This window comes from Paroedura picta, chromosome 2 (assembly GCF_049243985.1).
Source record: "Paroedura picta isolate Pp20150507F chromosome 2, Ppicta_v3.0, whole genome shotgun sequence".
Classification (NCBI taxonomy): Eukaryota; Metazoa; Chordata; class Lepidosauria; order Squamata; family Gekkonidae; genus Paroedura; species Paroedura picta.
In genome coordinates, this window is record NC_135370.1 from 57,708,702 (window position 1) to 57,731,290 (window position 22,589).

Sequence of the window (22,589 nt, forward strand, 5' to 3'; positions counted from 1 at the left end):
AGCATGTCACGAGGCTCCCCCTGCTGCAGGGGAGGGGAGGCCGTGTGGCTTACGATGGGAGGCACGCTCTTTAAGTAGTCGGTGGTTAAACAGCGATACGCTAGAAGCGGAAACAGGAAATCCTTTTGAGTGGGTTATCAAGCAGGTGTCCTTTGGTCGTCCAATGGCGGCATTCTGCCCTTCGCATTCTGTTCTAAATGAGAGAGTCGAGGAAGGCATGGGGAAATGTTCACGGTAATATAAGGTGACCAGATTGTAACATTGGTAAAGCGGGACACCATTGACTGGGGTGGGTTCTTGGTTAAAAATTTGGTCTATGAAACAAAGTTTCATAGAACGCAAAAATAGTATTGTAATATATATATATTTAAATTTCAACATAAGAACAATTTGCCAGGTACCCCCAGATGTCCCTCCAAAAGTGGGACAATCTGGTCACCTTACGTTAATACCCATAACTGGGACTCTGGAGTCTTGGAAGAACGTAGACTTCCAAGCTATATGGCATTGCCGAGATGCCAAAAGGTGTCCTGGGGAGGTTTCCCAATAAAAACAGTTTAATTCAGTTGCACACCACCTGAAAGTGAAGCGCTCTTAACTACTCACACAGATTTATCTGTTATCCCCACTAGTGATTTTTATTTCACCCCCTTTTTAGTTTTTCTTAGATCATCCTAACACCTTCTGTGAGGAAGATTAGGCTGAGTGAAGGAAATTAGTCCAAAGTCATTTAATTTTAAATGAACTAAACTGCAATGTGGAAATCTAAACCAAGGTCCTAAAACATCTATTGTCTCCTCAGAATGAAAGGAAAAAAAGTATTTATGCTTGTACATATTGCTACATTGTTGGGCAGCAACAATTTTACTACTTGTTGAGTAGCCTGTGGTATCACATTATCCAGAAGATGAATGAAAGAACTTTCCTGTGTTGAAGGTTGATATGGATGTTGAGCTTGGTATATAGTGAAGGTTGAAGCTGTTCCAGTGCCACGGGGTCTTAATGTTAACATTGATTACAATTGGGTTTTCTTGTTTGTAAAAAACAGTTTTGGTTACTTCGTTTAATGGATTTGGCCCCTTTAATTGGCTGTACCTGTAAGTGCCAGCTTCTGTATAAATGCTAATTGAAGGTAGCCCTCATGGGCACTTTCTGAAGTCCCCAGACTGTGATCAGCACTAGCCAATGTGATACGTATTACCACTATTATACCAGAACTATATTGGAAGGTATGTTTTATTGTAGCTTTGAAAATTTTTGAATTATTGTTTTTTGAAAGTTTATGTGGGTATATTTTCATTGTGTTTATTTACATTGTAGAGCAACCACTGATGAAGACAGACAGAAAGCAGGTTATTTAACCTAGGATCCAATTGACTCTTTATTTTGACTTTTATTAAAAATTCAGAGAGGACTACTATACAACATTGCCTTGTGATTCCTTTTTTTTCTCTTCTGCTTTTTTTGCACCTCCTCTTAGTGCAATAAAAGCTGAAATGCAGTCTCTCTGTTATGTCTTGAATTAGAGTAAGGGATGCCAGGTGACGATATAATGGGTGGTGTTTAATTGCAATGACTGGTGTGGAGAAAGGATCCCCTTGGGGACCCTGATTTTCAGAGTTTCAAAGGGTTGTTTGGCATTTACCAATTCACAATAGTTATTCAGAACTGGATTTAGGAGGACTAGATCCAGATTTGTCTTGATCCTGAACACCAGGGTGTCCAAGGGCTCCCTTCTCCATACTATTAATTGCATGTAACCACATCCATTGTACCTCTCCTTTCCCATCAGCACCAATAAGACGTATAGTGCCAGCAGATGCCAAAAAAGGAAGATTAGTTGGTTTTTATACCCCACTGTTCTAAGGAGTCTCAAAGTGGCTTCTAAGCCGATCTTCCACTCCCCAAGATGGACACCTTGTGATGGAGGTAGGCCTGAGAGAGATGTGAGAGAACTGTGATTGACACTAACAGACTTCATGTGGATGATCAGGGAATCAACTAATTTCTCTTATATGGGCAGACATCCAACAGTTGGGACTATCCAGCAGTGATATGAGCGAGGAGTAGACTCTGAATGCCTAGTGAGCAACTGCTGAATACCTGTGTTGGAAGAAGAATTATGTCATCCATGCCATGTTAGGCCAGACACGATGTGCATGGGTAGTTATGAAATCTCTTTCCATCAATATGAACCTGGGAATGAAAGAACTAGCCTATGTTTTGAAAGTAAAACATTCCAATTCAGCACACACAGATTACAGATCTATGGCCCTCCCTTTTGAATGAAAGAAATGAAACATTCCATTTTGTAACCAACAAGGAATCATGGATATTTATGCAATCAGTTCAAATGCACAGAAAGATATAAAGGTGTGGTCATACATGAAAAACTAACATTGTTGAACGTTGTTGTTGGAATTTTTAATATAACTCAAACTGCTTTCTATCAAGATTTAAAAATGTGAGAGCGTTGTCAAACTTCAGCTTATCCTGTAGTAAAAATATAATAAAAACACAAATATCAGGAACAATTCAGATATAATTAAAAAGGCAAACAATTATTATCATGAGCTATTGTTCTCCATGGTTTTACTGTGCTGCAAGTAGAATTTGCACTATATGTTTTGTAACCCAGCATTATGTTTCCAAAAGTAGTTATCCTGGTGCTGGAGAATATCCACAAGATGGAGATGTATGTGATGGTTCTGTCCTCTTGGCTCTAGTGCCTGATATGCAGAGGTTTACTGCAATGTTGAACTGAGACCTCTATTTCATTGCACAGTTATGTGGCCCCTTTTCTCCATGACATCACCTTCGACTAAATACAGTGGTTGGCTCCAATAGGACAGGAATTTATATACTGCTGACTTGTTAATAACTGAACTCAATGTAAAATATGCCCAACAACTTGTAGTAGGTTTCAGTAAATAAAATTGGGTTCTATTTTTACACTCCTTGTGTGTTTCAGTATGTGTTTAAATGTGACTCAAGTTGATAATGGGGGAATTGGAACATTTGGGGTTAAGACAAAGCTTTTTGAAACAAATTCTAAATCACATTTCAGACTTTGAAACAACAAAAAACTGCACCTTTAGATCCTCATCAAACTGCTCCATGGAGTCAATCAGTTTTCCAGGCTCTTGTTCCCCTAGTGGGAAAGGATAATCTGTTCCCAGCATCACCTTGTCCTGCAGACAGAAATAAACATTAGATTGCCCTATTAGGATCTATTGGATATACATTACAATTGTATAGATTAGCCCATAATTTTGGCATTTTTAGGGCATAGCATGCAATTAATGGACTACATGGGATGAACGAGGTGACTAAAATGTATTTGACTCTTAGCAGTCGCAGACAAGGCAGATATAGATCAGCAAAATAGTATCAGGAAGACTTAAGCTTTCCCCCAAAGTGCTATAGCCTCAACCCACATCAGGGACTCCAACTGTATCTAAAGACTAGATAATATGCTGGAAGTTACTATTAGATCTTTAACCCAAGGGTTGTTAGACCACAAAGTCAAGATAAAGAATACCAATAACAGGAGACTGGGTGTGTCTGCGGATATTGTGCATGTTTCTTGTGCATGTTTCATGTTGTGCATGTTTCATGTTTCTTGTGTCTTTTCATGGTGGCCCAAAAGTGGGGAGTCACAGGAATAGCCACACTTTCAAAGTAACATCACACCTTGTTTCTGTTTGGAAGAAACTTGGCCATATAACCGTTGTATGAAGAAAGTATACCAGATTAGCTGTATTGGGGGAATATACTTATACATTGTTAAAGCCTTGTGGTACGCATATTTTCTCCAGAATCTTGGTGGTTAAATGTTTGATGGGATTACATTTTCAGAATTTTAGGACTACAATTTCAGAACTATGTCTGCTTCTGCAGAGTTCTACCATGTTGCAGTAATATGGGGGAGGGGGTCTTTTCCTGAACATATATATTTGATTTGGAACACAGGAGCACATTCAGATGAGAATTAAATATGATTTCATCAGTGGAATATAGAGGCTGCTTTTGGCATATAGAGGCTGCTTTTGGCAATATAGAGGCAGCCTTTGGCAATGCTTCTTGTAAGCACTGAATTGGCAGCCTCAGGGCTAAGCAATGAATCAGCAAAGCAACCATATACTGGTTCTGGCAGACATACAAAAACATCATCTTCTAATTCATAGTTGGAACAGAGCAAGACACAGAAAGAGATATTCCCATTACCAATATTGGCATCCTAACTTGTTTTGAAATATAATACTTTAACCATTAAGTCAAATCCTTGTCCAGCAGGTATCTATGATTTTTGCTCCAAAAACCACACTTATTTTGGCAGTGAAGGAGGATCAGTGACCAGCTCCTAAAAGCCACCCCAAATCATCCAACTTCCATGTGCCATCCTACCACATTCGGCTTGATAATAACTTTCTCCCCACCAAGCTCTGTTCGCAGTCAGAAACCCACTCGGCCTGAGGTCATCCACAAGTCACCATCTAATCCATCTTTTCCCAGCCTATTCTATATGAAAACTGGTATTCCTAACACTTTGCCTGATTAATATTGCTTTTATCCAACTCTCCTTTCCCACAGAAAAAGCAGTAACACCACAACTTCCTCCCCTTATCTGCCAGTGCTCTCAACTTGCCACTCTCCCTGGCACTAGTCCTCTTAATTTCAGTGAAATTGATAAGATGTTGAGACTTTACATGAGTTTCTCTGCTCTTCTAGGATGATTGTTTAATATAATTGGCGCTGAGTGAGCTATATATGTAACAGACCTTTGATCTTCTATTCAATTATTTGAAAGCATAAGAAGAACCCTGCTGGATCAGACCACAGGTCCATCTAGGTCAGCATCCCGCCTCACACAGTAGCCACTCAGTTCTTCTGGTGAGCTAACAACAGGAAATGGAAGCCAAGACCTTCCTTTGATGTTGCCTCCTGCCTCTAGTACAGAAGTATTTTCTTCTGACTGTCCTGAATCTATTGCACATCAACTTCATTGTATGTACCCAAGTTCTAGTATTTTGGAAAAGGGAGAAAAAGTTGTCTGTCATTTTTTTCTACCATTGTCTTTTTCTGAAATGAAGAAAATCCCAGACTATTGATTCTTGTCTTGTAGGAAAGATGTTTGAATACTTTATCTTGGTTACCATGCTGGGTGTCATGGGCCAGCCAGCTGACACCTCCTTCTAAGAGGAGGAGAAATTGGGCCCAGCACTGATAGCAGTTGGGTTCAGCACTGGGAAGTGAAAACATGGCCAGATGGCTCAGTCTTCCAGGAAAAGAAAGAGAAGCCACAGATGCTGGTGTCTCCCTCTCCTCTGGCCTCTCCCAAACCAGCAGAGTGTAGAAGGAGGAGAGAGCACTTGACAGCTATAGAGAGAAGTGCTTACCTAATAGCTCAATAATGATAAGTGTTAAATCCTGGACTAAGTCCTTGAAGGATCAGGACTAACAGGCTAATAGGGAAACAGTTAAGACCAGTACCTGTAAGAAGATCAGAGTGTGATTGTAAGGAGTGTGGCACTTAGGCTTCTGGGGATGAATCAGCAGGGGCAGGTAAAATGAACATGCCAAGCAGAGCTTGGTGTGGAAGTAATTTGTGCATGCCACACCTCTGGGAAGCTGACCTGCTTAGCAAACAGAGTTTTACCCTGACTTGCCGCTGGAAACATATGCTTGCTCCTACAACCTGGGACCTAGACTCTACATCCTGCATCTCTTCCCCAGTCCTGGAACTGTACCCCTGAACTCTTGACCCTCCTTAGTCTGACTCTTTTATTATTATTATTATTATTATTATTATTATTATTATTATTATTATTATTATTATTATTATTTCCCACCTCTCCTGACAGGCTCGAGGTGGGTCACAACAGCTAACCCCATTAAAATTCCCATCTTGTTCTGGTACAGCAATCTTTCATTCCAGTCTGGTTTGTAGACTTTGTTTCTGTACTTTTTTTGCACTTATTGTTACTGTATTAGGCCCATTATGCACGGCCGCCGAAACGGCGATTTCGGGTCACATGGAAAACGCGGAGGGGGAAGACGCGACGCATACCGGTTATACACGGGGCGGGGCGCGACGGCGGCAAAACCCAGAGTAACCGATTATGCACGCGCCGATCCGGGCGCCGCTTCTGGTTGCGCCCCGCTCACCCGGAAGCTGCGCTTTCTTCCGCGTTTCACTGACGCGGCTTTTTCGGCGGCATGCACCAAAGCTGCAGCCGGTTGCAGCCGGCTCCGTGCGTTATCCGTGATTTTAGTCGCCGCCATTCCACCCCGAATGTGCGCTAAAACCCCCGTGCATAATGGGTCTTAGTGTAAACCCTGGGTAGAGCAATGTTGCCAAGCTTGGCTTTGAACTTGACACTGAGCAAGCAAGCCAAGGCTGGGCATATCCCCTTTCAGGCAAAGTCAGGCTGACCCTGCCATTCACTGTGCTGGATGTGTGAGTCCAGGCAGGATGCATCCCTCATCCCTCATCCTTCACCAAGCCAGGCTCATTCTTCACAGGGGCACATCCATCACTAGGCAGAGCAAGCAAGCCTGGGCCAAATACATCCCTGGGTGAGTGTGATGAGACTCAGTGGTAAGGCTACCTTGGACAGTGGGCTCCATAGCCAGTCAGTCAAAGTTTATTGCGTGTGGCTAAAAGGCCATTACAGTTTTCTGATAACTATCACACACACACACACACAGAGTTCCAAGAGCACAATATAGGTTGAGTTTAATTAGTATCTTGTTTGCTGTCAATGAACTTGGCCCTTATCTTTTTTGTGGCCAAAGCAAAGTGTGATACATCAGATAAAAGCTTAACCATTTTATCAGTAACTGTTAGGTAGTTCTTGTCTGAAAGCCATTTGTCCAGGAATTTAGTCCTAGGTTCCATGTATGATGGGCAAAAGACTATATAACATTTGATAACAAGTTGAAGTATAATTATTTTGTTTTTTCCAATATTTTATGCTAATGCACATAATCGAAAGTAGGACCATATCATCCTCATAAAGGAGAATTGAGATTTTCTAAGGTGGGTGCTACAAATTCAGGGCTGGAAAGCTTCATTTAGATATATTGGTACACAGCTTTGTTTGACCCCTCTTTGTATAGATATTTGATCTGTTAATGAACCAGAAGAACCAACCTGTATCATAACACAAATATTGGAGTGCAATTTTCTCAATGATAGTAATAAGCATTATATTTGTGCTTGCCAATTTAGCCACTAAGCGAGATCTATCAATAGTATCAAAGACAACTGCCAAATCTACATACAGAATTTAATTGGTCCTTTAATACTCTGGGTGACAAGGCAATGCCAGGCTCTTCCTGTCTTGTGTACCTGTCAGCATATTTTCCAGTGGCCTCAATCATAGTCTGCTCCTTTTCCCCAGAAGTGGTAAATTGAAGACTGGCCTATAATGGGTCCTAATAAAAAGTATTATGTGGGTTTTGCTTTGTTTTTAGCTTTAGATTTTGGATGAATACAACTGTAAATACCTTTTTGTCACTTCAACCCTAGCCAGTGAAGGTTTGTTAAGCAGTTGTGTAATAACTGCTTCCTTCAAGGGTCTGGGGAGAGCCTCTTCAGGGCATTAATCATTTTCGCCAACAGCTCCAGTTAGATACTATCTAAAACACAGGGCAAGCAGGAACTTCTGACACCTCAGGAACTGGATCCACTTTCAGTTTGTTTGGAACTGATGAGAGACGTTTTTTCAGCAAAGAACCTTCAAACACATTGCAGATGGGGCCAAATCAGGATCAGTGAAAGTTGGATTTAGATGTTATCAAGTAATAAACAATTGAGCAGGGCAAGATTCTGTTGATATAGTGGTGGCAGAAAATGAAGCTGTGTTTGCCACTATCATAAGGTGACCAGATTGTCCCACTTTTGGAGGGACATCTGGGGGTACCTGGCAAATTGTACTTAGGTTGAAATAAAAAAATATATCTATATTACAATCCTATTTTTGTGTTCTATGAAACCTTTTGTTGCTCCATGTAGACCAAATGTTTAATTAAGAACCCCCCTGGTCAATGGTGTCCCGCTTTACCAGTGTTAAAATCTGGTCACCCTACACTATCACCACCTTACACTATCATACACCTTACACCTTACACTATCACCACCTTACACTATCATAGGCCTGCAACAAGGGTCTTTACAAAGCTTGATAAATTTGTACTTTCAGTCTTGTGATAGGTGTTCTTGTGTGATAAAATGTTCTTTATTCAAATTACTTGTCACTGGAAGGACAGTTTCCTATCTGCTTCTGTCAAATATAGTGCCTCCAGTAGGTGTCACTGTGGAGTTTCTGAAAGAAGCACTCCGATCTAAACATTTCAGCAATCAAAACTTTGGATCCAGTTTAGGTACCTAGCTGTCTTTTCATTAATCTACAAAGGGAAGATGCATGTCTCAAAAGGCAGAGGAGATGCCTAATACACTGGTACTAGACAATAGGGATGTATATGAACTATGTTATGAGCCAAGGCTTGTGATGAATTTTGCTTGGAGAAGGGCTAGGAAGGCACCATTTGTGGTACATGCGGCTGCCAAATAAATCCCTGAGTTTAACAATGACTTTCCTGATTAATAATCTTTCTAACAGGGTAATGCTGCTTCCTATTCTGCTTTCTACTCTTCACTACTGTTATGGATATCCTATCCCATTGCAGTGAAAGGATAAAGCATTCCTTGGCTATAAATAAAGTGTCATTCATATAGATGATTGTTAAATCACTTCAGCAGGACTTTCATGTTGTAGATACCTTGCAACCCTAGCATAGTTTTATGATAGCAAACAAACATCATGTAGACATAATCTATATTTGGTATGTTCCTCTGGGCGGTATGCTTCATGCTTTTACAGAATGGAGTATTGATTCGAATCAGTGTAATTGGCCTCCTTTAGAAAGTAACAGTATATGGCGAATCACATTGAAATACCTGTGCAAACTACAAATGCCCACTATTATGCCCACCTAACTTTCAACCTTGAGCTTTCTACTGAGGCAGATCTATCTTCTCAGTCAGCCTGTTTGTCCATCAGTCCTACAGTCTACTTCAGTCTATCCTGCACAATTCCTGAAATCGGGAGCTGCTCTCATCATGGGTCACAGACATTATGCCAGCCTTGAATTGTGCCAGAGCTTGATCACCTGGATGATGTACCATTCTGAGCATTAGGATGGGATCAGGGATGACGATATTATGGGTGTACAGATGGGAATAACTGGCTGCCAGAAACTATTTTTTTTCAGTAGTTGTTTTATAGAATTGCCCAAAGATTTCACTAGAAGTTAGCAGAGTAAATGCAGCCCTGTGGAGCATAAGAAAGAGATTGCTCAACAGCTTTACACTCAGGTGGATAATCTAGTTAGAATAGATTATGTCTAATATTTGCATAGAGGGGATAAGGCATGTAACCATTCCTGTGCATTGTTTTGAAATGCCACACTAAGGCTTTAGTTATATTATGAAAATCATTCAACCTTAAAGTTAAAAGCCATACCAAAATATAAAAGATCAAAAGAGTAGGAATTAGTTCAGAATCACAAGATTAGGAGTTAGTTTAGGATTTTGTCGGACAGGAGACAAACTAGATGATGGTGGAGACAGTTGTGGCTGTAGTTCATACATCTGCCTATTCACTTACTAAGCAAGGTGTAGTGTGTCTAATTTTGACATTAAAAGGGTGTTGTCTGCAAGTTAGGAGAGCAAGCCTTTATATTACCCCAGTCTTATTTCCCTGTGACCTGATAATCAAGGCAATTTTCTTTAAACCTAGATTATTTTGAGTGTTCTATTCTAGGACACAGAATTTTCAGATTAGGGTAGCATTTCATCCAATTTCAGTAGAGAGTTCTGCTCGTTCTTCCAGAATCTTTAAAAACATATTTATTTTTGATAAGAAAACTATCGTATAAACCTAGTACAAACAAAATTCTGAAATACAAACTACAAAGCAATTATAAAACATCAATTATACATCTTGAAATTAATTACTCATTCTAGACAGAAAAGTATTCCATTTTCCAAATTTATCAACCACTGGGCTATGTAGTAGACAAATTAATTTACATAGACAAATGCATTCTTCTAATTTCTCTAGCCAAGTCCCTTTCTTTGGGATTATGTTCTTCTTCCAGTTGTGAGTAAAATTAGCCTAGCACATGTTATAGCATTAAGAACAAATTAATCTTTAGAACGGAATTCTACATGATTTAACAAAAAAAAGTGATAATGGTAGCTCTTGTACCTTAGATATAATTGTAGTGGTCATATTCCATAATTAATCCCCAATGAATATCTTTCAAATCAAAATCATGTCATCACAGACCAGGTCAAATCTGGATATTTAAAAAATCATGAGTTTCAGAACCTTCAGAAAGTACCAGTAGAAATGGAAGTAAACATCATCTGTTCCCTTACTAATGTGTGTGTTGACAAAACTCACACAATGGAAATAACTGAGATAAATGAACATCATCAGTACTGACAAAGGGCCCTTCCAGGATAACTAAATGTCCTTTGAAAATAATATCATTAAATGTCAATGGTTTGAATGAGCCCTGCAAAAGAAGACAAATGTTTCCACATCTTTATGAACAGAGTGCTAATGTTGTTTTATTGCAAGAAACACATGTTCACTTAAAGAAAGTCAATATTTTAAATTGTGTAAAATTGGGCTAAATATACTATATAACTTACCATAAAAATCTGGGGCATTGCTATTTATCTTAAAAACATACAAAGTATATTTGAATATATATTATTATTATTATTATTATTATTATTATTATTATTGGAATATTTAATGGCAAAAACTGACAGTAGGCTCTATAACAACACCAAATAAAAGACAATCAGGTTTCTATATGTTATTAGTTTCTCTTAATAAAACAGTAAGAGAGCCTGATGAGGCCTCAGTGAGCCTTTTGGGGGTGGCTAGGGGGAACGGAGTCCCTGCCAGCACTTCCCCCTATCCCAAAAAGGCCCACTAAGTCCTGAGGAGTTCTTGGTAAGACTTTTAGGGGCCACAGGGGTGGAGGCCTCAGCTGGCCTGCCCGGGGGGGGGGGGTAGGAGAGTCAGTCACCCATTGCATTGTTAGATACAACAAGCTTTGTTGCTAGTTAAATAATGTTAGAAGCATTTATTTAGGTGGCTTTGGTACTAGGTGGTGATAATAATGCTGTCTGTTGTCCATGGGAGGATAGATCTCACCAAAGCCAGCTTGGTGTAGTGGTTAGGAGTGCGGACTTCTAATCTGGTGAGCTGGGTTTGAATCTGTGCTCCCCCACATGGGGGAGCACATCAAGGCTCTCTCAGCCTCACCCACCTCACAGGGTGTCTGTTGTGGGGAGAGGAAAGTGAAGGTGACTGTAAGCTGCTTTGAGCCTCCTTTGGATAGAGAAAAGCGGCATCTAAGAACCAACTCTTCTTCTTCTACTTCAAAGTAAATATGGTAAAGCAACTCCCTCACTTTAAAGTGTTGAAATTCTCTTTTGATAATTTAAATTTGATAGATAAATACTTTGGATGGAGTGCTTATTAAATTTGCAGATGAAGACAGAATCAGGATACAGGATGATCTTGACAGTCTGGAAAACTGGGGTAAAATGAATTTCAGTAGTGAAAAATGAAAAGTTCTCTGTTTAGGTAGGAAAAATAAAATGCATCAATATAGGATGGGGGGGATCTGTCTTGGTAGCAGTACATGCAAAAAGGATCTAGGGCAGTGGTCCCCAACCTTTTTATCACCGGGGACCACTCAACGTCGGGGACCATTCAGCGCCTTTTACTGAGGCCCGGTGGGGGGGGGTAGTTTACTCCTCTACTCTCAACCACTGCCCTAATGTTCTCTGATCGCTATGGTAATGTTTAAACATTCCTTCAAAATAAGATACAGACATGCCACAACAATGAACATACGGAACATTTTATTTTCATGGAAATTTTAACTCATGACAATGACAAATCAATGGGAACCCTGAGCTTGTCCTTTTTGCAAACCAACTCCAAAAGGTGATGAATATTTTCTTCTAAATAAGGTTCCTTAATAGCTGTTGCCAAAGGAGGACCATAGGGTTCAAGGGAAAGATCATTAGCTCCTGATATAATTCCACTATTGCTGAAGGTGTCTTGAAAATCATGAATTGTTCCAGCATCTCTCTTCCTTTTCATTTGCACAGTGGAAGAGGATGCTAGGACTCATCAGTTTCACTGGCTTTAAATCTTTGAAAATGATCTTAACAGATTTCCGTTCCCCTAACAGAATGTAATCTGTGCCTGCATGGGTTAATTACTGTTCTCCTTTATGCCACTTCATTTATGTGTCATGCTTTTTCCCACTTACCTTGTAATGTGCTGTTTTTAGCTTCAAAAGGAAGGAGGCTCACAGTTCAAGGATTTATAGTGTGAAAATATTTCACTCACCTTTCCTATTACATCAATCAGAAGCTTCAGGGCATGTGGATCATGGACGAGTGAATCAGTGTAAAATGAACCAAGGTATTTCTTTGGATCAATTTTATTATCCAATGCACACAAATCAGGTCGCACTTTGAATCCATGGGAAATGCGCCCTAATGTGAAAGGAAAAGAACCACCTGGAAAGAATTACGTTAGATTCTTAGAATGAAAGAATACATCTAATAATAGCACCTTTCAGCAGTGAAATTCTATCAGGTGCCAAGAGGCAGCAACCCAAAAATGATGTAAATGATATCACTCATGTTATTTATATCAGAAACTCGGGGCAAAGGTTGTTGCATTCAGGAATACAACGTTATGGGGTTAGGGTGGGATGGGGTGGGGTGGGGTGGGAGAACTCTGTGGATGGCCTCCCCCTCCACCTAGGATCTGGAAAGGTGGTAGGCAACTGTGTTAGGGCAGTGTATCTCCAGCTGGTCATGGGACAGATGTGCAAGCCTGTTGGAAGAGGAGGCACTCGGGGGCGGGACAGCAACCCTGATTGGTTGTTAAGCGCTGAGTGGCACTTAAGCCATGAGACCACACTCCTCCTCCAAGCCCTTACCAGAAATATTAAGATGACCCCATTGATATCAGAGCTGGCAAAATATTGGGTTAATTGGTTTGTTAGTGATGTTGTAAGCTAGAAGGACTGCATAGATTCCAGTACTAATAAGAGAATGTTAGGGGACACCTAAAATGTTAACCCCTCCCCTTAACACACATAATCTTCCTGTTGTGTTTGTTTTGTTGCTCTTCACAGCCCTCACACCTTCCGTACAACATTCCCCAGTCAGTGCTTTTACTTCCTGAATTAGTTTTCATCTCAGAACAAGAAGCGTCTGAGGTGGAAAAAATAAGCAGCATGTGTCTAAATGTGTGTCTGATGCCATCATTAAAACTGGGACAATAAATTCCTGTCCTAATTATGTTTATTATTATAAGGGGCAGAAAAAGAGTAGCTTCCTTAAAAAGGACCCTTCCCCCAGCCCATGATAGATCCATAGCATGCTTCCAGTTTTTACATTTAAAGAAGAAAATAATTTCCTTATAATTTATTTCCTGAAAACAAAGCAGGGCAAACAGAGTTGTTTTGATGACATTTCATAAATTCTTCCACATGCTGCCAGAAGTCAGAAGTTAAACATTCAACTGTGGCTTTAAAAAAGAAATAGGTTATTATTATTGTTTATAGCATTATAAAATAATGCCCTACCAAGAAAACATGGGTTGCTTAGGATTCTGGTACAATGATATTGTGATGGCCTAAAAAGGAAATCTGGGGCCATCTTTTCCATGTTTCTCTTTGACATCCTGTACTTTTGCTGCATATATTTTCTCTCTTCAACCTTAAGGGAGTTGCACCTTCTCTACTTGGCTTCTCTTGAATTGGCACTTAATTCTGATACACTTTCCAATTTCCCATCAGTTCATAATATGTCAGGGAAAAATAGTTACAAAGGGAAGACATCAGTTAAACTCCTAGCTTTTGTTCTTCTGATGTTTTATTTTTAATTTAAATATAGAGGCTAAAATTATTTAGGTGTCAGGCATTTCCCCTTTTACTTAAGCTTTCACCGTTGATCCATCACTTGGGTGAACTCCTGTTCTGTATGATCCTCTATTCTGTTAGTACACTGTGGATTTCCATCTTCTGTTTGCAGCACACTACCTTCTAGATTGCTTTACTGTACTATTTAGAAGGCTGTGTGCGTTCAGATCTACCGGAGCCAAAAATATACCTGAAAAAATACCGTATTGGTATTTTTCAGGTATATTTCAGCATCCCAAATGTATCCTGGCTTTCATGGGAAAACAAAAAAAAAAATCTGAAAAAATCCCAGATATATTCTGGAATTACCAGGTAGGTCTGAAAGCAGCAGAGAGGCAGGAAAAGACTGCTCCCCCCTCTGCTGTTTGTCATTCTTCTACTGCAGTCCCTTAACTTTGAAGGGACTGCAGATGTCAAACCAGGGTCAACTGGGTGTGAGAAGATGAGAGTTGGCTTCTCCTGCAGCCTGGTTTAAACCAGCCTGCAAAATAAGCCAGTCCAGGATCAATTGTACTGACGGAGATAACATTGGTCACCACCAGCACAACTTCTGGTATGTAAAACAAACAAACAAACAAAAACCACCCAATTTTTTCTTTTCAGATCTATTGAATCTGAAAAATTTGGGATTTCTAAAAAAATTCTGTATCCAAATATTGCACTGGTATTGGGATCTGGGATTTTTCAGGAAACCCAACCTTTTTTTGGTTCAGTAGACACAAACCAGAAAAACAACAGGGGCAGAATTGTATACCCCTAGTATAACTATGTCTATGATTCCACTGTTAATTTACAAGGGTAGCCTTGCATACAGTATTCTGCTTCGGGGAAGGCTTGACATTTCTTTTAGCTATGTAGTTCTAGGATACTTACCACCATGAGCAAAGCAAACTCTCAGTCTGGGGAAAGTTTCAAAAATCCCACCCATAATCATAGAGCAAATGGCAATGGTGGTTTCAGAGGGCATGCCTAGAAGCCAGAAAGAGTTTAATATACAATATTATGTCTATAACACTGTTATGCATAAAAGGTTTTCCATCAGACTATGATTTATTTGAAACATCATATGATCTAGATTCTACAGGATACAAGCTGCAAGCAGAATAAGGACGAAATGTTGATTCTACTAGAGCCCTCCTCATTGGTGCAGCCCTCCCTATACTGTGTATGATTTTGTTTATTATGATTTTATGATCTTCAGAGAGGAGTATTAGAAGAAACAACAGGCTGTTCCAAGAAGGGGAAGGCAAGGAACGATATTCCCTGCCAGCTCCTTCCATGAACTCTACCAGTGGATCCACCCCTCTGCCATCCTGAAGTCATCCTGGAAGATGCATGTTAATGCATCTGATCTCCTTACTCTCACTGATATACCTTACATCTCCCTCCCACAGTCATCCCATTTGTTGACATGACAATAACAAAGCAGTCAGTTAGACTATTGCTAGAATTCCTAGAAAACTGGTATGTGGTAGAGTGGGTGATTTGCAATGCAAAAGTGACAGGCAGGAAAAGGTATGAAATGATTTTTCTCTTGGGGAGGGGTAGCTTCCCTCTTGAAGTTCCACTGAAAGAAAGAAAAAAAGACTAGAAAAGACAGTTTTGTGGGAAAGCAGGAGTAGAGGACTTCCTCCTGCCTGCCAGCAATGTGTTTCAAATACCTCTACCCGCTTTGTAAAAATTCATTAGCAATCGGCACTGTAATTCACAGGTCTGCTAACTGCCACTATCCTATTGAGTAAGGCTCTATCCTTTCAGCTGATGCAAGCCAAGCCAACCCGTCAGTGATTCCACAGCAGCTGAGATATGATAACCTTTTGCTTAGGCTAAGTCAATTCACAGTTTCTAGGATTTTCAGAGATGTTGAATTTCATAACTCAAACCTGGATCAAAACATGTACACCCATAGTATCGTTTCCAATTACTCTGCTGATCTCTCTATGTGCTTAAAAAAAAAACATCCAGGCTCACAAGGTTAAAGGCTCTGTTTGCTTAAATATTCCATTGTTGAGGCAGAGGTATTTGAAACACATTGCTGGCAGGCAGGAGGAAGTCCTCTACTCTCAGGTTCCCATGGTTACAGCAGTCATTTCTTAAATGCATTGCAACTGAGTATGCCCAACAAACACATTGGTGAATCTGAGTTTTCTGATTTTTTTTTTCTTAGTGTGAATGATTTCTATTTTTCCTGACAAACCTATGACTTTGGATCTCTATACCAAGCCTAGAAGCATCTGTCTTTGCATAAATGAAGAACTTAGATTGTCATATTAGTTCATAACTGCCTTGGAAGAAAGTGATGCCCATCTAGCCACTGAAGTAGCCATCCCTCTCTTCATTAGCTGTGCTAAGGCAAGACATTCCTGGTATGTGACAGGAGAATGAAGATGTAAATAACAAACCATAGAAATGAAAGCTGCTTTCAGACTATGGTCTTTTTGTGTTGCTGGTATCTTTTATGCAATCATCTGCAAGTGGAAGTGACATGATGGCTCAACAGAGCACATTAAATGTTTTCCTAAAAAATGCTACAGTGCTTGCCTATATGGGCAACAGTCTACGACGTTTACTTGGAACTAAGTCCCATTCAGTAAAAGTACTGCCTCTCTCTGCAATTGGCAGTCTTTGCTACTTCCCAGCTGTTTATGCTGCTCCATCCTTAATTAACGTCTTTCCATCTACTTGTAGAAACACCCCTGAATGGATTTTTCCTCGGAAGAAATTTTTAATTAATTTTAATTAATGTTTTTTTTTCTGGATACAAAGTGATCACTCTCTTTTTTTAAAGATCGTAACTGCATAATCCATATAATAAAAATAAGAACACCAGGGAACATCTTTTGTGGCGAAAGGAAAAGAAGCAGTCGAAGCCTTCCCCCAAGCACCAGGAAGAGGAAGCAGTTGAAGATTCTGTTCTGAAAAGTCTAGCACACGGGCGCTTGGGGTCAACAGGAAACAATTAATGAAGCACAGAGAAACAGAAACTTGTTTTTTAAAAAAGGGAATGAATGACGTTCAGTCTAGATTTAAAGGGCAAACATATAAGTGCATTAAAGCTCAAGGCTATTCAAGAACTTTGTGAGAACCAGGAGTATTCCAAGCTAGATTATATTTATTTATTTATTTAGATTTTTATACCACCCTTCCATACAGCTCTGGGCGGTTTATATAAAACATTGTAGAACATTTACATAGAACATATAACAATATAAGAGATAACAATCATGATCTAACATGCCAACCAGAACAGCATTTCAACAGAAAAATAGCACTGATAATCCCTAGGTAGGTTCGACCTCTCAGTCTGAGGTGGGAGGGACATGTAGATGTTTCGAGTCGGTCGGCCTCAAGCAAATGCCTGGTGGTGGAGCTCCCTTTTGCAGACCCTGCGGAACTGTGGGAGTTCGGGCAGGGTCCTGATCTCTTCAGGGAGCTCATTCCACCAAGTGGAGGCCAGGATGGAAAAAGCTCTGGCCCTTGTTGAGGTCCGACATGCTTCTTTGGGGCCAAGGATCCACAGCCAGTTGGAGGTGGTGGAGCGTAAAGCTCTTTTGGGGGGTATAGGCAGGGAGGCGGTCTCTCAGAGACACTGGGCCCAGACCGCATATGGCCTTAAAGGTGATTACCAAAACCTTAAGCTTAATCTGGAATTCAACTGGGAGCCAGCTGAGTTGTTGGAGTACCGGCCGGATGTGGAATCTTCATGATGTCTTAGCGAGAATCCTGGCTGTGGCGTTCTGCACCAGATAATTCTCCTTTAAGAATTTCCAGATAATGACAGAAGCCACTTTAACAGAATTATGGAATTTAGAACAATTTAGCAGCCTGAAGATATTCAAATCTATTCCCAGTGGTTAACAGTTTTACCTGTACATTGGTACAGAAATAGACACTATCTGTATGAGTGGCTGTTTTTCAGAATAGCTGTTTAACCTTTCTTGGGCAGTAATACATTTCCAGTCAGGTCTCTTCAGACTGCAGTACTGCTACTGAATTAAGAAATGTTGATTAAGAATAATAACTACTGACCTACAAGCCAGGGAAGCCAATATTTAGACATCCTTCCATCTGTCTGCATGTCCCAAGGATGCACAAAGATGCAGCAGTTTAACTGCTCAGCAGCCTTAAATCAATCAGAGAGAATTAAACAAGATTTGAAAATATATGATATTCCCATCTATTAGAGCTACCAGTTTAAAAAGCCTTTATTTATATAAATTTGCCATTAAAATATCATTACAAAAGTAATAGTAATATGGTAAGGGAATGCTAGAATGCAGAGGAGGACAAATGTTGGAGGTTTGCATCCCTATGGACAGAAACGTTTCCCAACCGTGGGCTGGAAACTGAGCATCAGGACTGAAGAACGTGGGAGGTATGGCTGCTTTCTGGCTCTGGGCTGTTAGGAGTGTACTCAAGACACAGCAACAGGGAGTCGGGATGTGGAGGGGGAAGATGCTTGCTTCCCACCCTCTGAGTAACAGCTGGAAGCGTCTTCCTCTCAAAATTTTTTTAGCAACTGCTGGTTTCTCTGGGTAGCACTAACAACTCTTTTACCTCTGTGGGGAGCCCCAGGAACAGATCAGGGGAAGGAAGCTCCTAGATCCCTGGTGATGCCCTACTAAGGCCAGGCTCCAGTGGGTTGGCAGGAATGGGTTTGGTGCCTGGGGAGGGGGGCCTGTGGTATGCAGGCTGTGAAAGACTTCTTCCCCTTACAATGAGCACCTTGTGCACCCACTTTCAACCTCATGGCACACAGAGGGCTGGGATGGTGCCGTAAACCAAACCACAATTTGCTGGTTTGTGCCCATCCCTACTCTTTCGCATGGCAAGTAAGGATACGGCTGCAAGGGCCAACATTCTGCAAGGGTCAGCATTCTTTTTTCTTTTCCTTTTAACATCTTACTGACGGCTGGAGATCTATTCTCCCATATCCTCCCCCGGAGGTCTTAGTTAGGGGGGATCTTTTAGTTTTTTAAAAATTTGCTGCATTATACCTTGGATCTTTGTATGGATATTGTGTAATTTATATTGTTTTAGGGGAATTTTATTCTGGTTTTATATGTTGTAACCCACCACTAAGAGCCTCTTGTGGCGCAGAGTGGTAAGGCAGCCGCCTGAAAGCTTTGCCCATGAGGTTGGGAGTTCAATCCCAGCAGCCGGCTCAAGGTTGACTCAGCCTTCCATCCTTCCGAGGTCGGTAAAATGAGTACCCAGCTTGCTTGCTGGGGGGTAAACGGTAATGACTGGGGAAGGCACTGGCAAACCACCCCGTATTGAGTCTGCCATGAAAACGCTAGAGGGCGTCACCCCAAGGGTCAGACATGACTCGGTGCTTGCACAGGGGATACCTTTACCTTTACCTTTAACCCACCACAAGCCTTTCGGGAGTAGTGGGCTAAAAATTGAATTAATAACAACAATAACAATAACGATAAAATAAGATATGTAGAGTCCTGAGCTGAGCTCCTACCACCTCTTCCTTGTTGGTAGTATATTCTTCAGGTCCATGCTGCGTGCCTATATATAAAGGTAAAGGTAAAGGTATCCCCTGTGCAAGCACCGAGTCATGTCTGACCCTTGGGGTGACGCCCTCCAGCGTTTTCATGGCAGACTCAATACGGGGTGGTTTGCCAGTGCCTTCCCCAGTCATGACCGTTTACCCCCCAGCAAGCTGGGTACTCATATAGGTACTCATATAGGTACCCAGCTGGGTACCTATATATAATGTTAGCTAAAATTGTTTGGATATATTCTGGAGGCTTTTCCTTCACATTCAGATTAGTATCATTCATGTATTCCTTTCCTTCATGTTAAAGTGAGATTATCTTAATGTTTGCATTATAGCAGCTGGACAAGAAGAATCTGCAAACTGGTGGAAAGGCTAATTCAGTGGCTAGTGTTTCGTACCAGCATAATCTTCTTATCACCCGTAGCCAATCTATATCTCCTTCTGTCTCTTCCTCCTTCAGTGAAAAACTTAGAACTTGGACTTACACCATTAGTTGCCAGAGCCAGAGATATCTGCCTATTGATGGAAGTGCTCTCCTGAGGGCTGGCATCTGCTACTTCTGGTCACTGAACTTGACTTCAGCTTTAAAAAATTCTGCCTTTCTGGCTTCTCTGGATCCTACCCAGAAGTCTTATTGTGACAGCTTGCAAGCCTTGTGACAGGATCTTCTTTTTTATTTTGGGTAGTCTGTTCATATTATTTTAAGCACTAAACAAACAATAATAAGTTTAATGACACACAGGGATGCCACAAAGAATGCTCAGAAATGCTGAAGATGCCATTGCTTGCATTATGGTTGCCAGATCCCTCCTGGCAACCAGAGTGGGATGGAGGGGGAGGGAGGCCCATGGTACGTTGCAAGAGATGCAGTGACATCACTTCCAATGTTCACAGGAAGTGATGCCCTCACACTGTGATGTTGCAGCAATGCTCTGGTATGGTAGAAGTCATATGATAGAAGTTGTCCATATGTTTGCCAGCATGATGACATCACTTCCTGGAAGTGACATTGCTAATGAAGTGGCCTTAGCCTCTTTTTTTCTCATGGTAAGTCCCCCCCCCCCATCGACCAGCTGATCAATGGTTGTGGGGGCCATCAACCCTAGCTTGTATCCTGGTGGAGATTGGGTATCAAGAAAATACATTTTAGTCCATCAGATTTGGTACCAAGTTCTATTGTCTTCTAGGCTCATGTAAGAGCACTAGTTGTAACTTATAAAGTCCCATGCTGTTTGGGCCCAACATAATTGAGAAAATTTCCACCTGTCTTTAATCCCAATCATAAATTCTTCATATTTGTCTCAAGAATGATGAGTCATCATTTTGACAATATCTGTGGTCTACTTTAAGTCTATTATGTGGGTCTTATGAGTTTTATTGTATTATGATATATTGGTTTTTATGTGACCCACTGGGAGCCAGTTTTGGGAACGGCGGGTGAGAAATCAAAATAAAAAAATAAAATAAATATCATCATGGAGAATGACTGCATCCTCTGATGTACCTTCTTAAAAATGAGGGAATGTGTACTTACAGAATAGATTGGAAAGAGTTCTGAGACATTCAGGTCCCAGTTGTTGACATGGGAACCTATCTGCACGCCAGGAAATCCAAGCTCCTTCACACAGCGATGCATTTCTTTCACAGCCAGGTCTGGAGCTTGCATGGGGAGTGTGCCTAGGCCAATGAACCTCTTTGGGTACTTCTTTACTGTAGCAGCTAGGTCATTATTTAATAATTGGCAGAGATCAAGGGTGTCTTGTGGTTTAGCCTGTAAGAATGATTAGAAGAATACATTAGAATGTGGTTCTGAAGTTGGAAAGATGCACAAAGATAATTTGTACAAATAGGCTTCAGGTGGAAAGAGTCTCAGGAAAAAATGCCTATCGAGAAAACTAGGGGCATTTCCACACATAGCTAAAAATAGTGTTACTCCAGCTGAGTGGCATAGCGCTGAATCTTATCACACCTCCCGCCATTCCTTATCTTCTTGCTGTATCACTGTAGTCTGCTGCCTTTTTGCGCTTCTCATCCTCTGCAAGCACTGCTGGAAATGCCGGAAGAGAGTAACGTGGTTTATATGTGACTCTCTTCTGCCTGTCAATCAAGCCAGGCAACCAGTCCCCTTTTTCCTGTTTTTAAAGGTCCCACGATTCCTGCCAATTTTTAAAAAATTAATATTTCTCCATTTAAATGCTTATGCATCTAATCATAGATGCATAGTGCTTTTTGAAAGCTATCTCTTATATTTATGTATGTATGTATGTATTTATTTATCATACTTCTATACCGCCCTCCCCGGAGGCTCAGGGCAGTTTACATCATAACAGAGAACAATACATAACTCAGAGAACAATACATAACTTATAGAATCATGAGTCTTGAGTCTTTTAAAAATTAATCTTGTTCCTGACTTTTTTTTTGGGGGGGGGGACTTTAGAGAAGCATGCTTTGTGTTTTAACTTGTGGAAAACATTATTTTTAGCTTTGCCTGCATGCTTGTACACCTATTTGTTGCTCCAGGCAGCTTGCCCTAACAAAAACGAATCCCACCTCCAGAAGAAGGTAGAGAGAGGCAGGTGCGAGGGTGGGACATTGGAGGCATTTTTGGGGATTCATCAACCTGCACTTTAAAATAGTGGATATTGCGAGTAGTTTGCTGGCCATATGCAGGAGGCTGGTGACGTCATGCGGAATGCCTGGTGTCTTTGGGGGGTGAGTATGATGCTAAATTTTTGGCATGTGGAATGGCCCTAGCATTGTCGCTCCAGTTAACAATGGAATGGCCTTGTATCCAAGACAAACCAGCATGTTTTTAACAGAAGGAATTAGACCCTTTGAAATCTTGCCACCTGGAAGTCTTATATAGTTTTAGGAGTCCTCTAAAACAATTACAGGCCCTCTGTTTTAATTTGCCCATCTCTTGCTGTTAGGGTTGCTGTCTTTTAATTGGGAAAACTCTCTACAGTCTTGTTATTTTCTATATCAACAGGACCAAATAGCTAAAAAGGACTTATTTATTTTTAATCATGGT

At 40.7% G+C, this 22,589-nt stretch overlaps 1 protein-coding gene across 4 annotated transcripts in view; it reads right to left on the minus strand.

Annotated features, from left to right (window-relative positions):
- Nucleotides 1-2,307: 2,307 nt before the first annotated feature.
- Nucleotides 2,308-22,589, minus strand: part of ACMSD (aminocarboxymuconate semialdehyde decarboxylase) — a 54,349-nt gene continuing 34,067 nt past the window's right edge. For 3 of the 4 annotated variants that reach the window (XM_077320235.1, XM_077320233.1, XM_077320232.1), the window contains 6 exons: nt 21,090-21,326; nt 18,073-18,166; nt 14,917-15,012; nt 12,456-12,628; nt 3,093-3,191; nt 2,308-2,493 (listed from right to left, as the gene is read on the minus strand). In XM_077320235.1, coding sequence (XP_077176350.1) covers nt 2,425-2,493; nt 3,093-3,191; nt 12,456-12,628; nt 14,917-15,012; nt 18,073-18,166; nt 21,090-21,326 — 768 coding nt within the window. In that variant the 3' untranslated portion in view covers nt 2,308-2,424. Of the gene's footprint in view, nt 2,494-3,092; nt 3,192-9,892; nt 10,369-12,455; nt 12,629-14,916; nt 15,013-18,072; nt 18,167-21,089; nt 21,327-22,589 lie in introns of those variants that run through there. The other variant, XM_077320234.1, reaches the window with a different exon arrangement.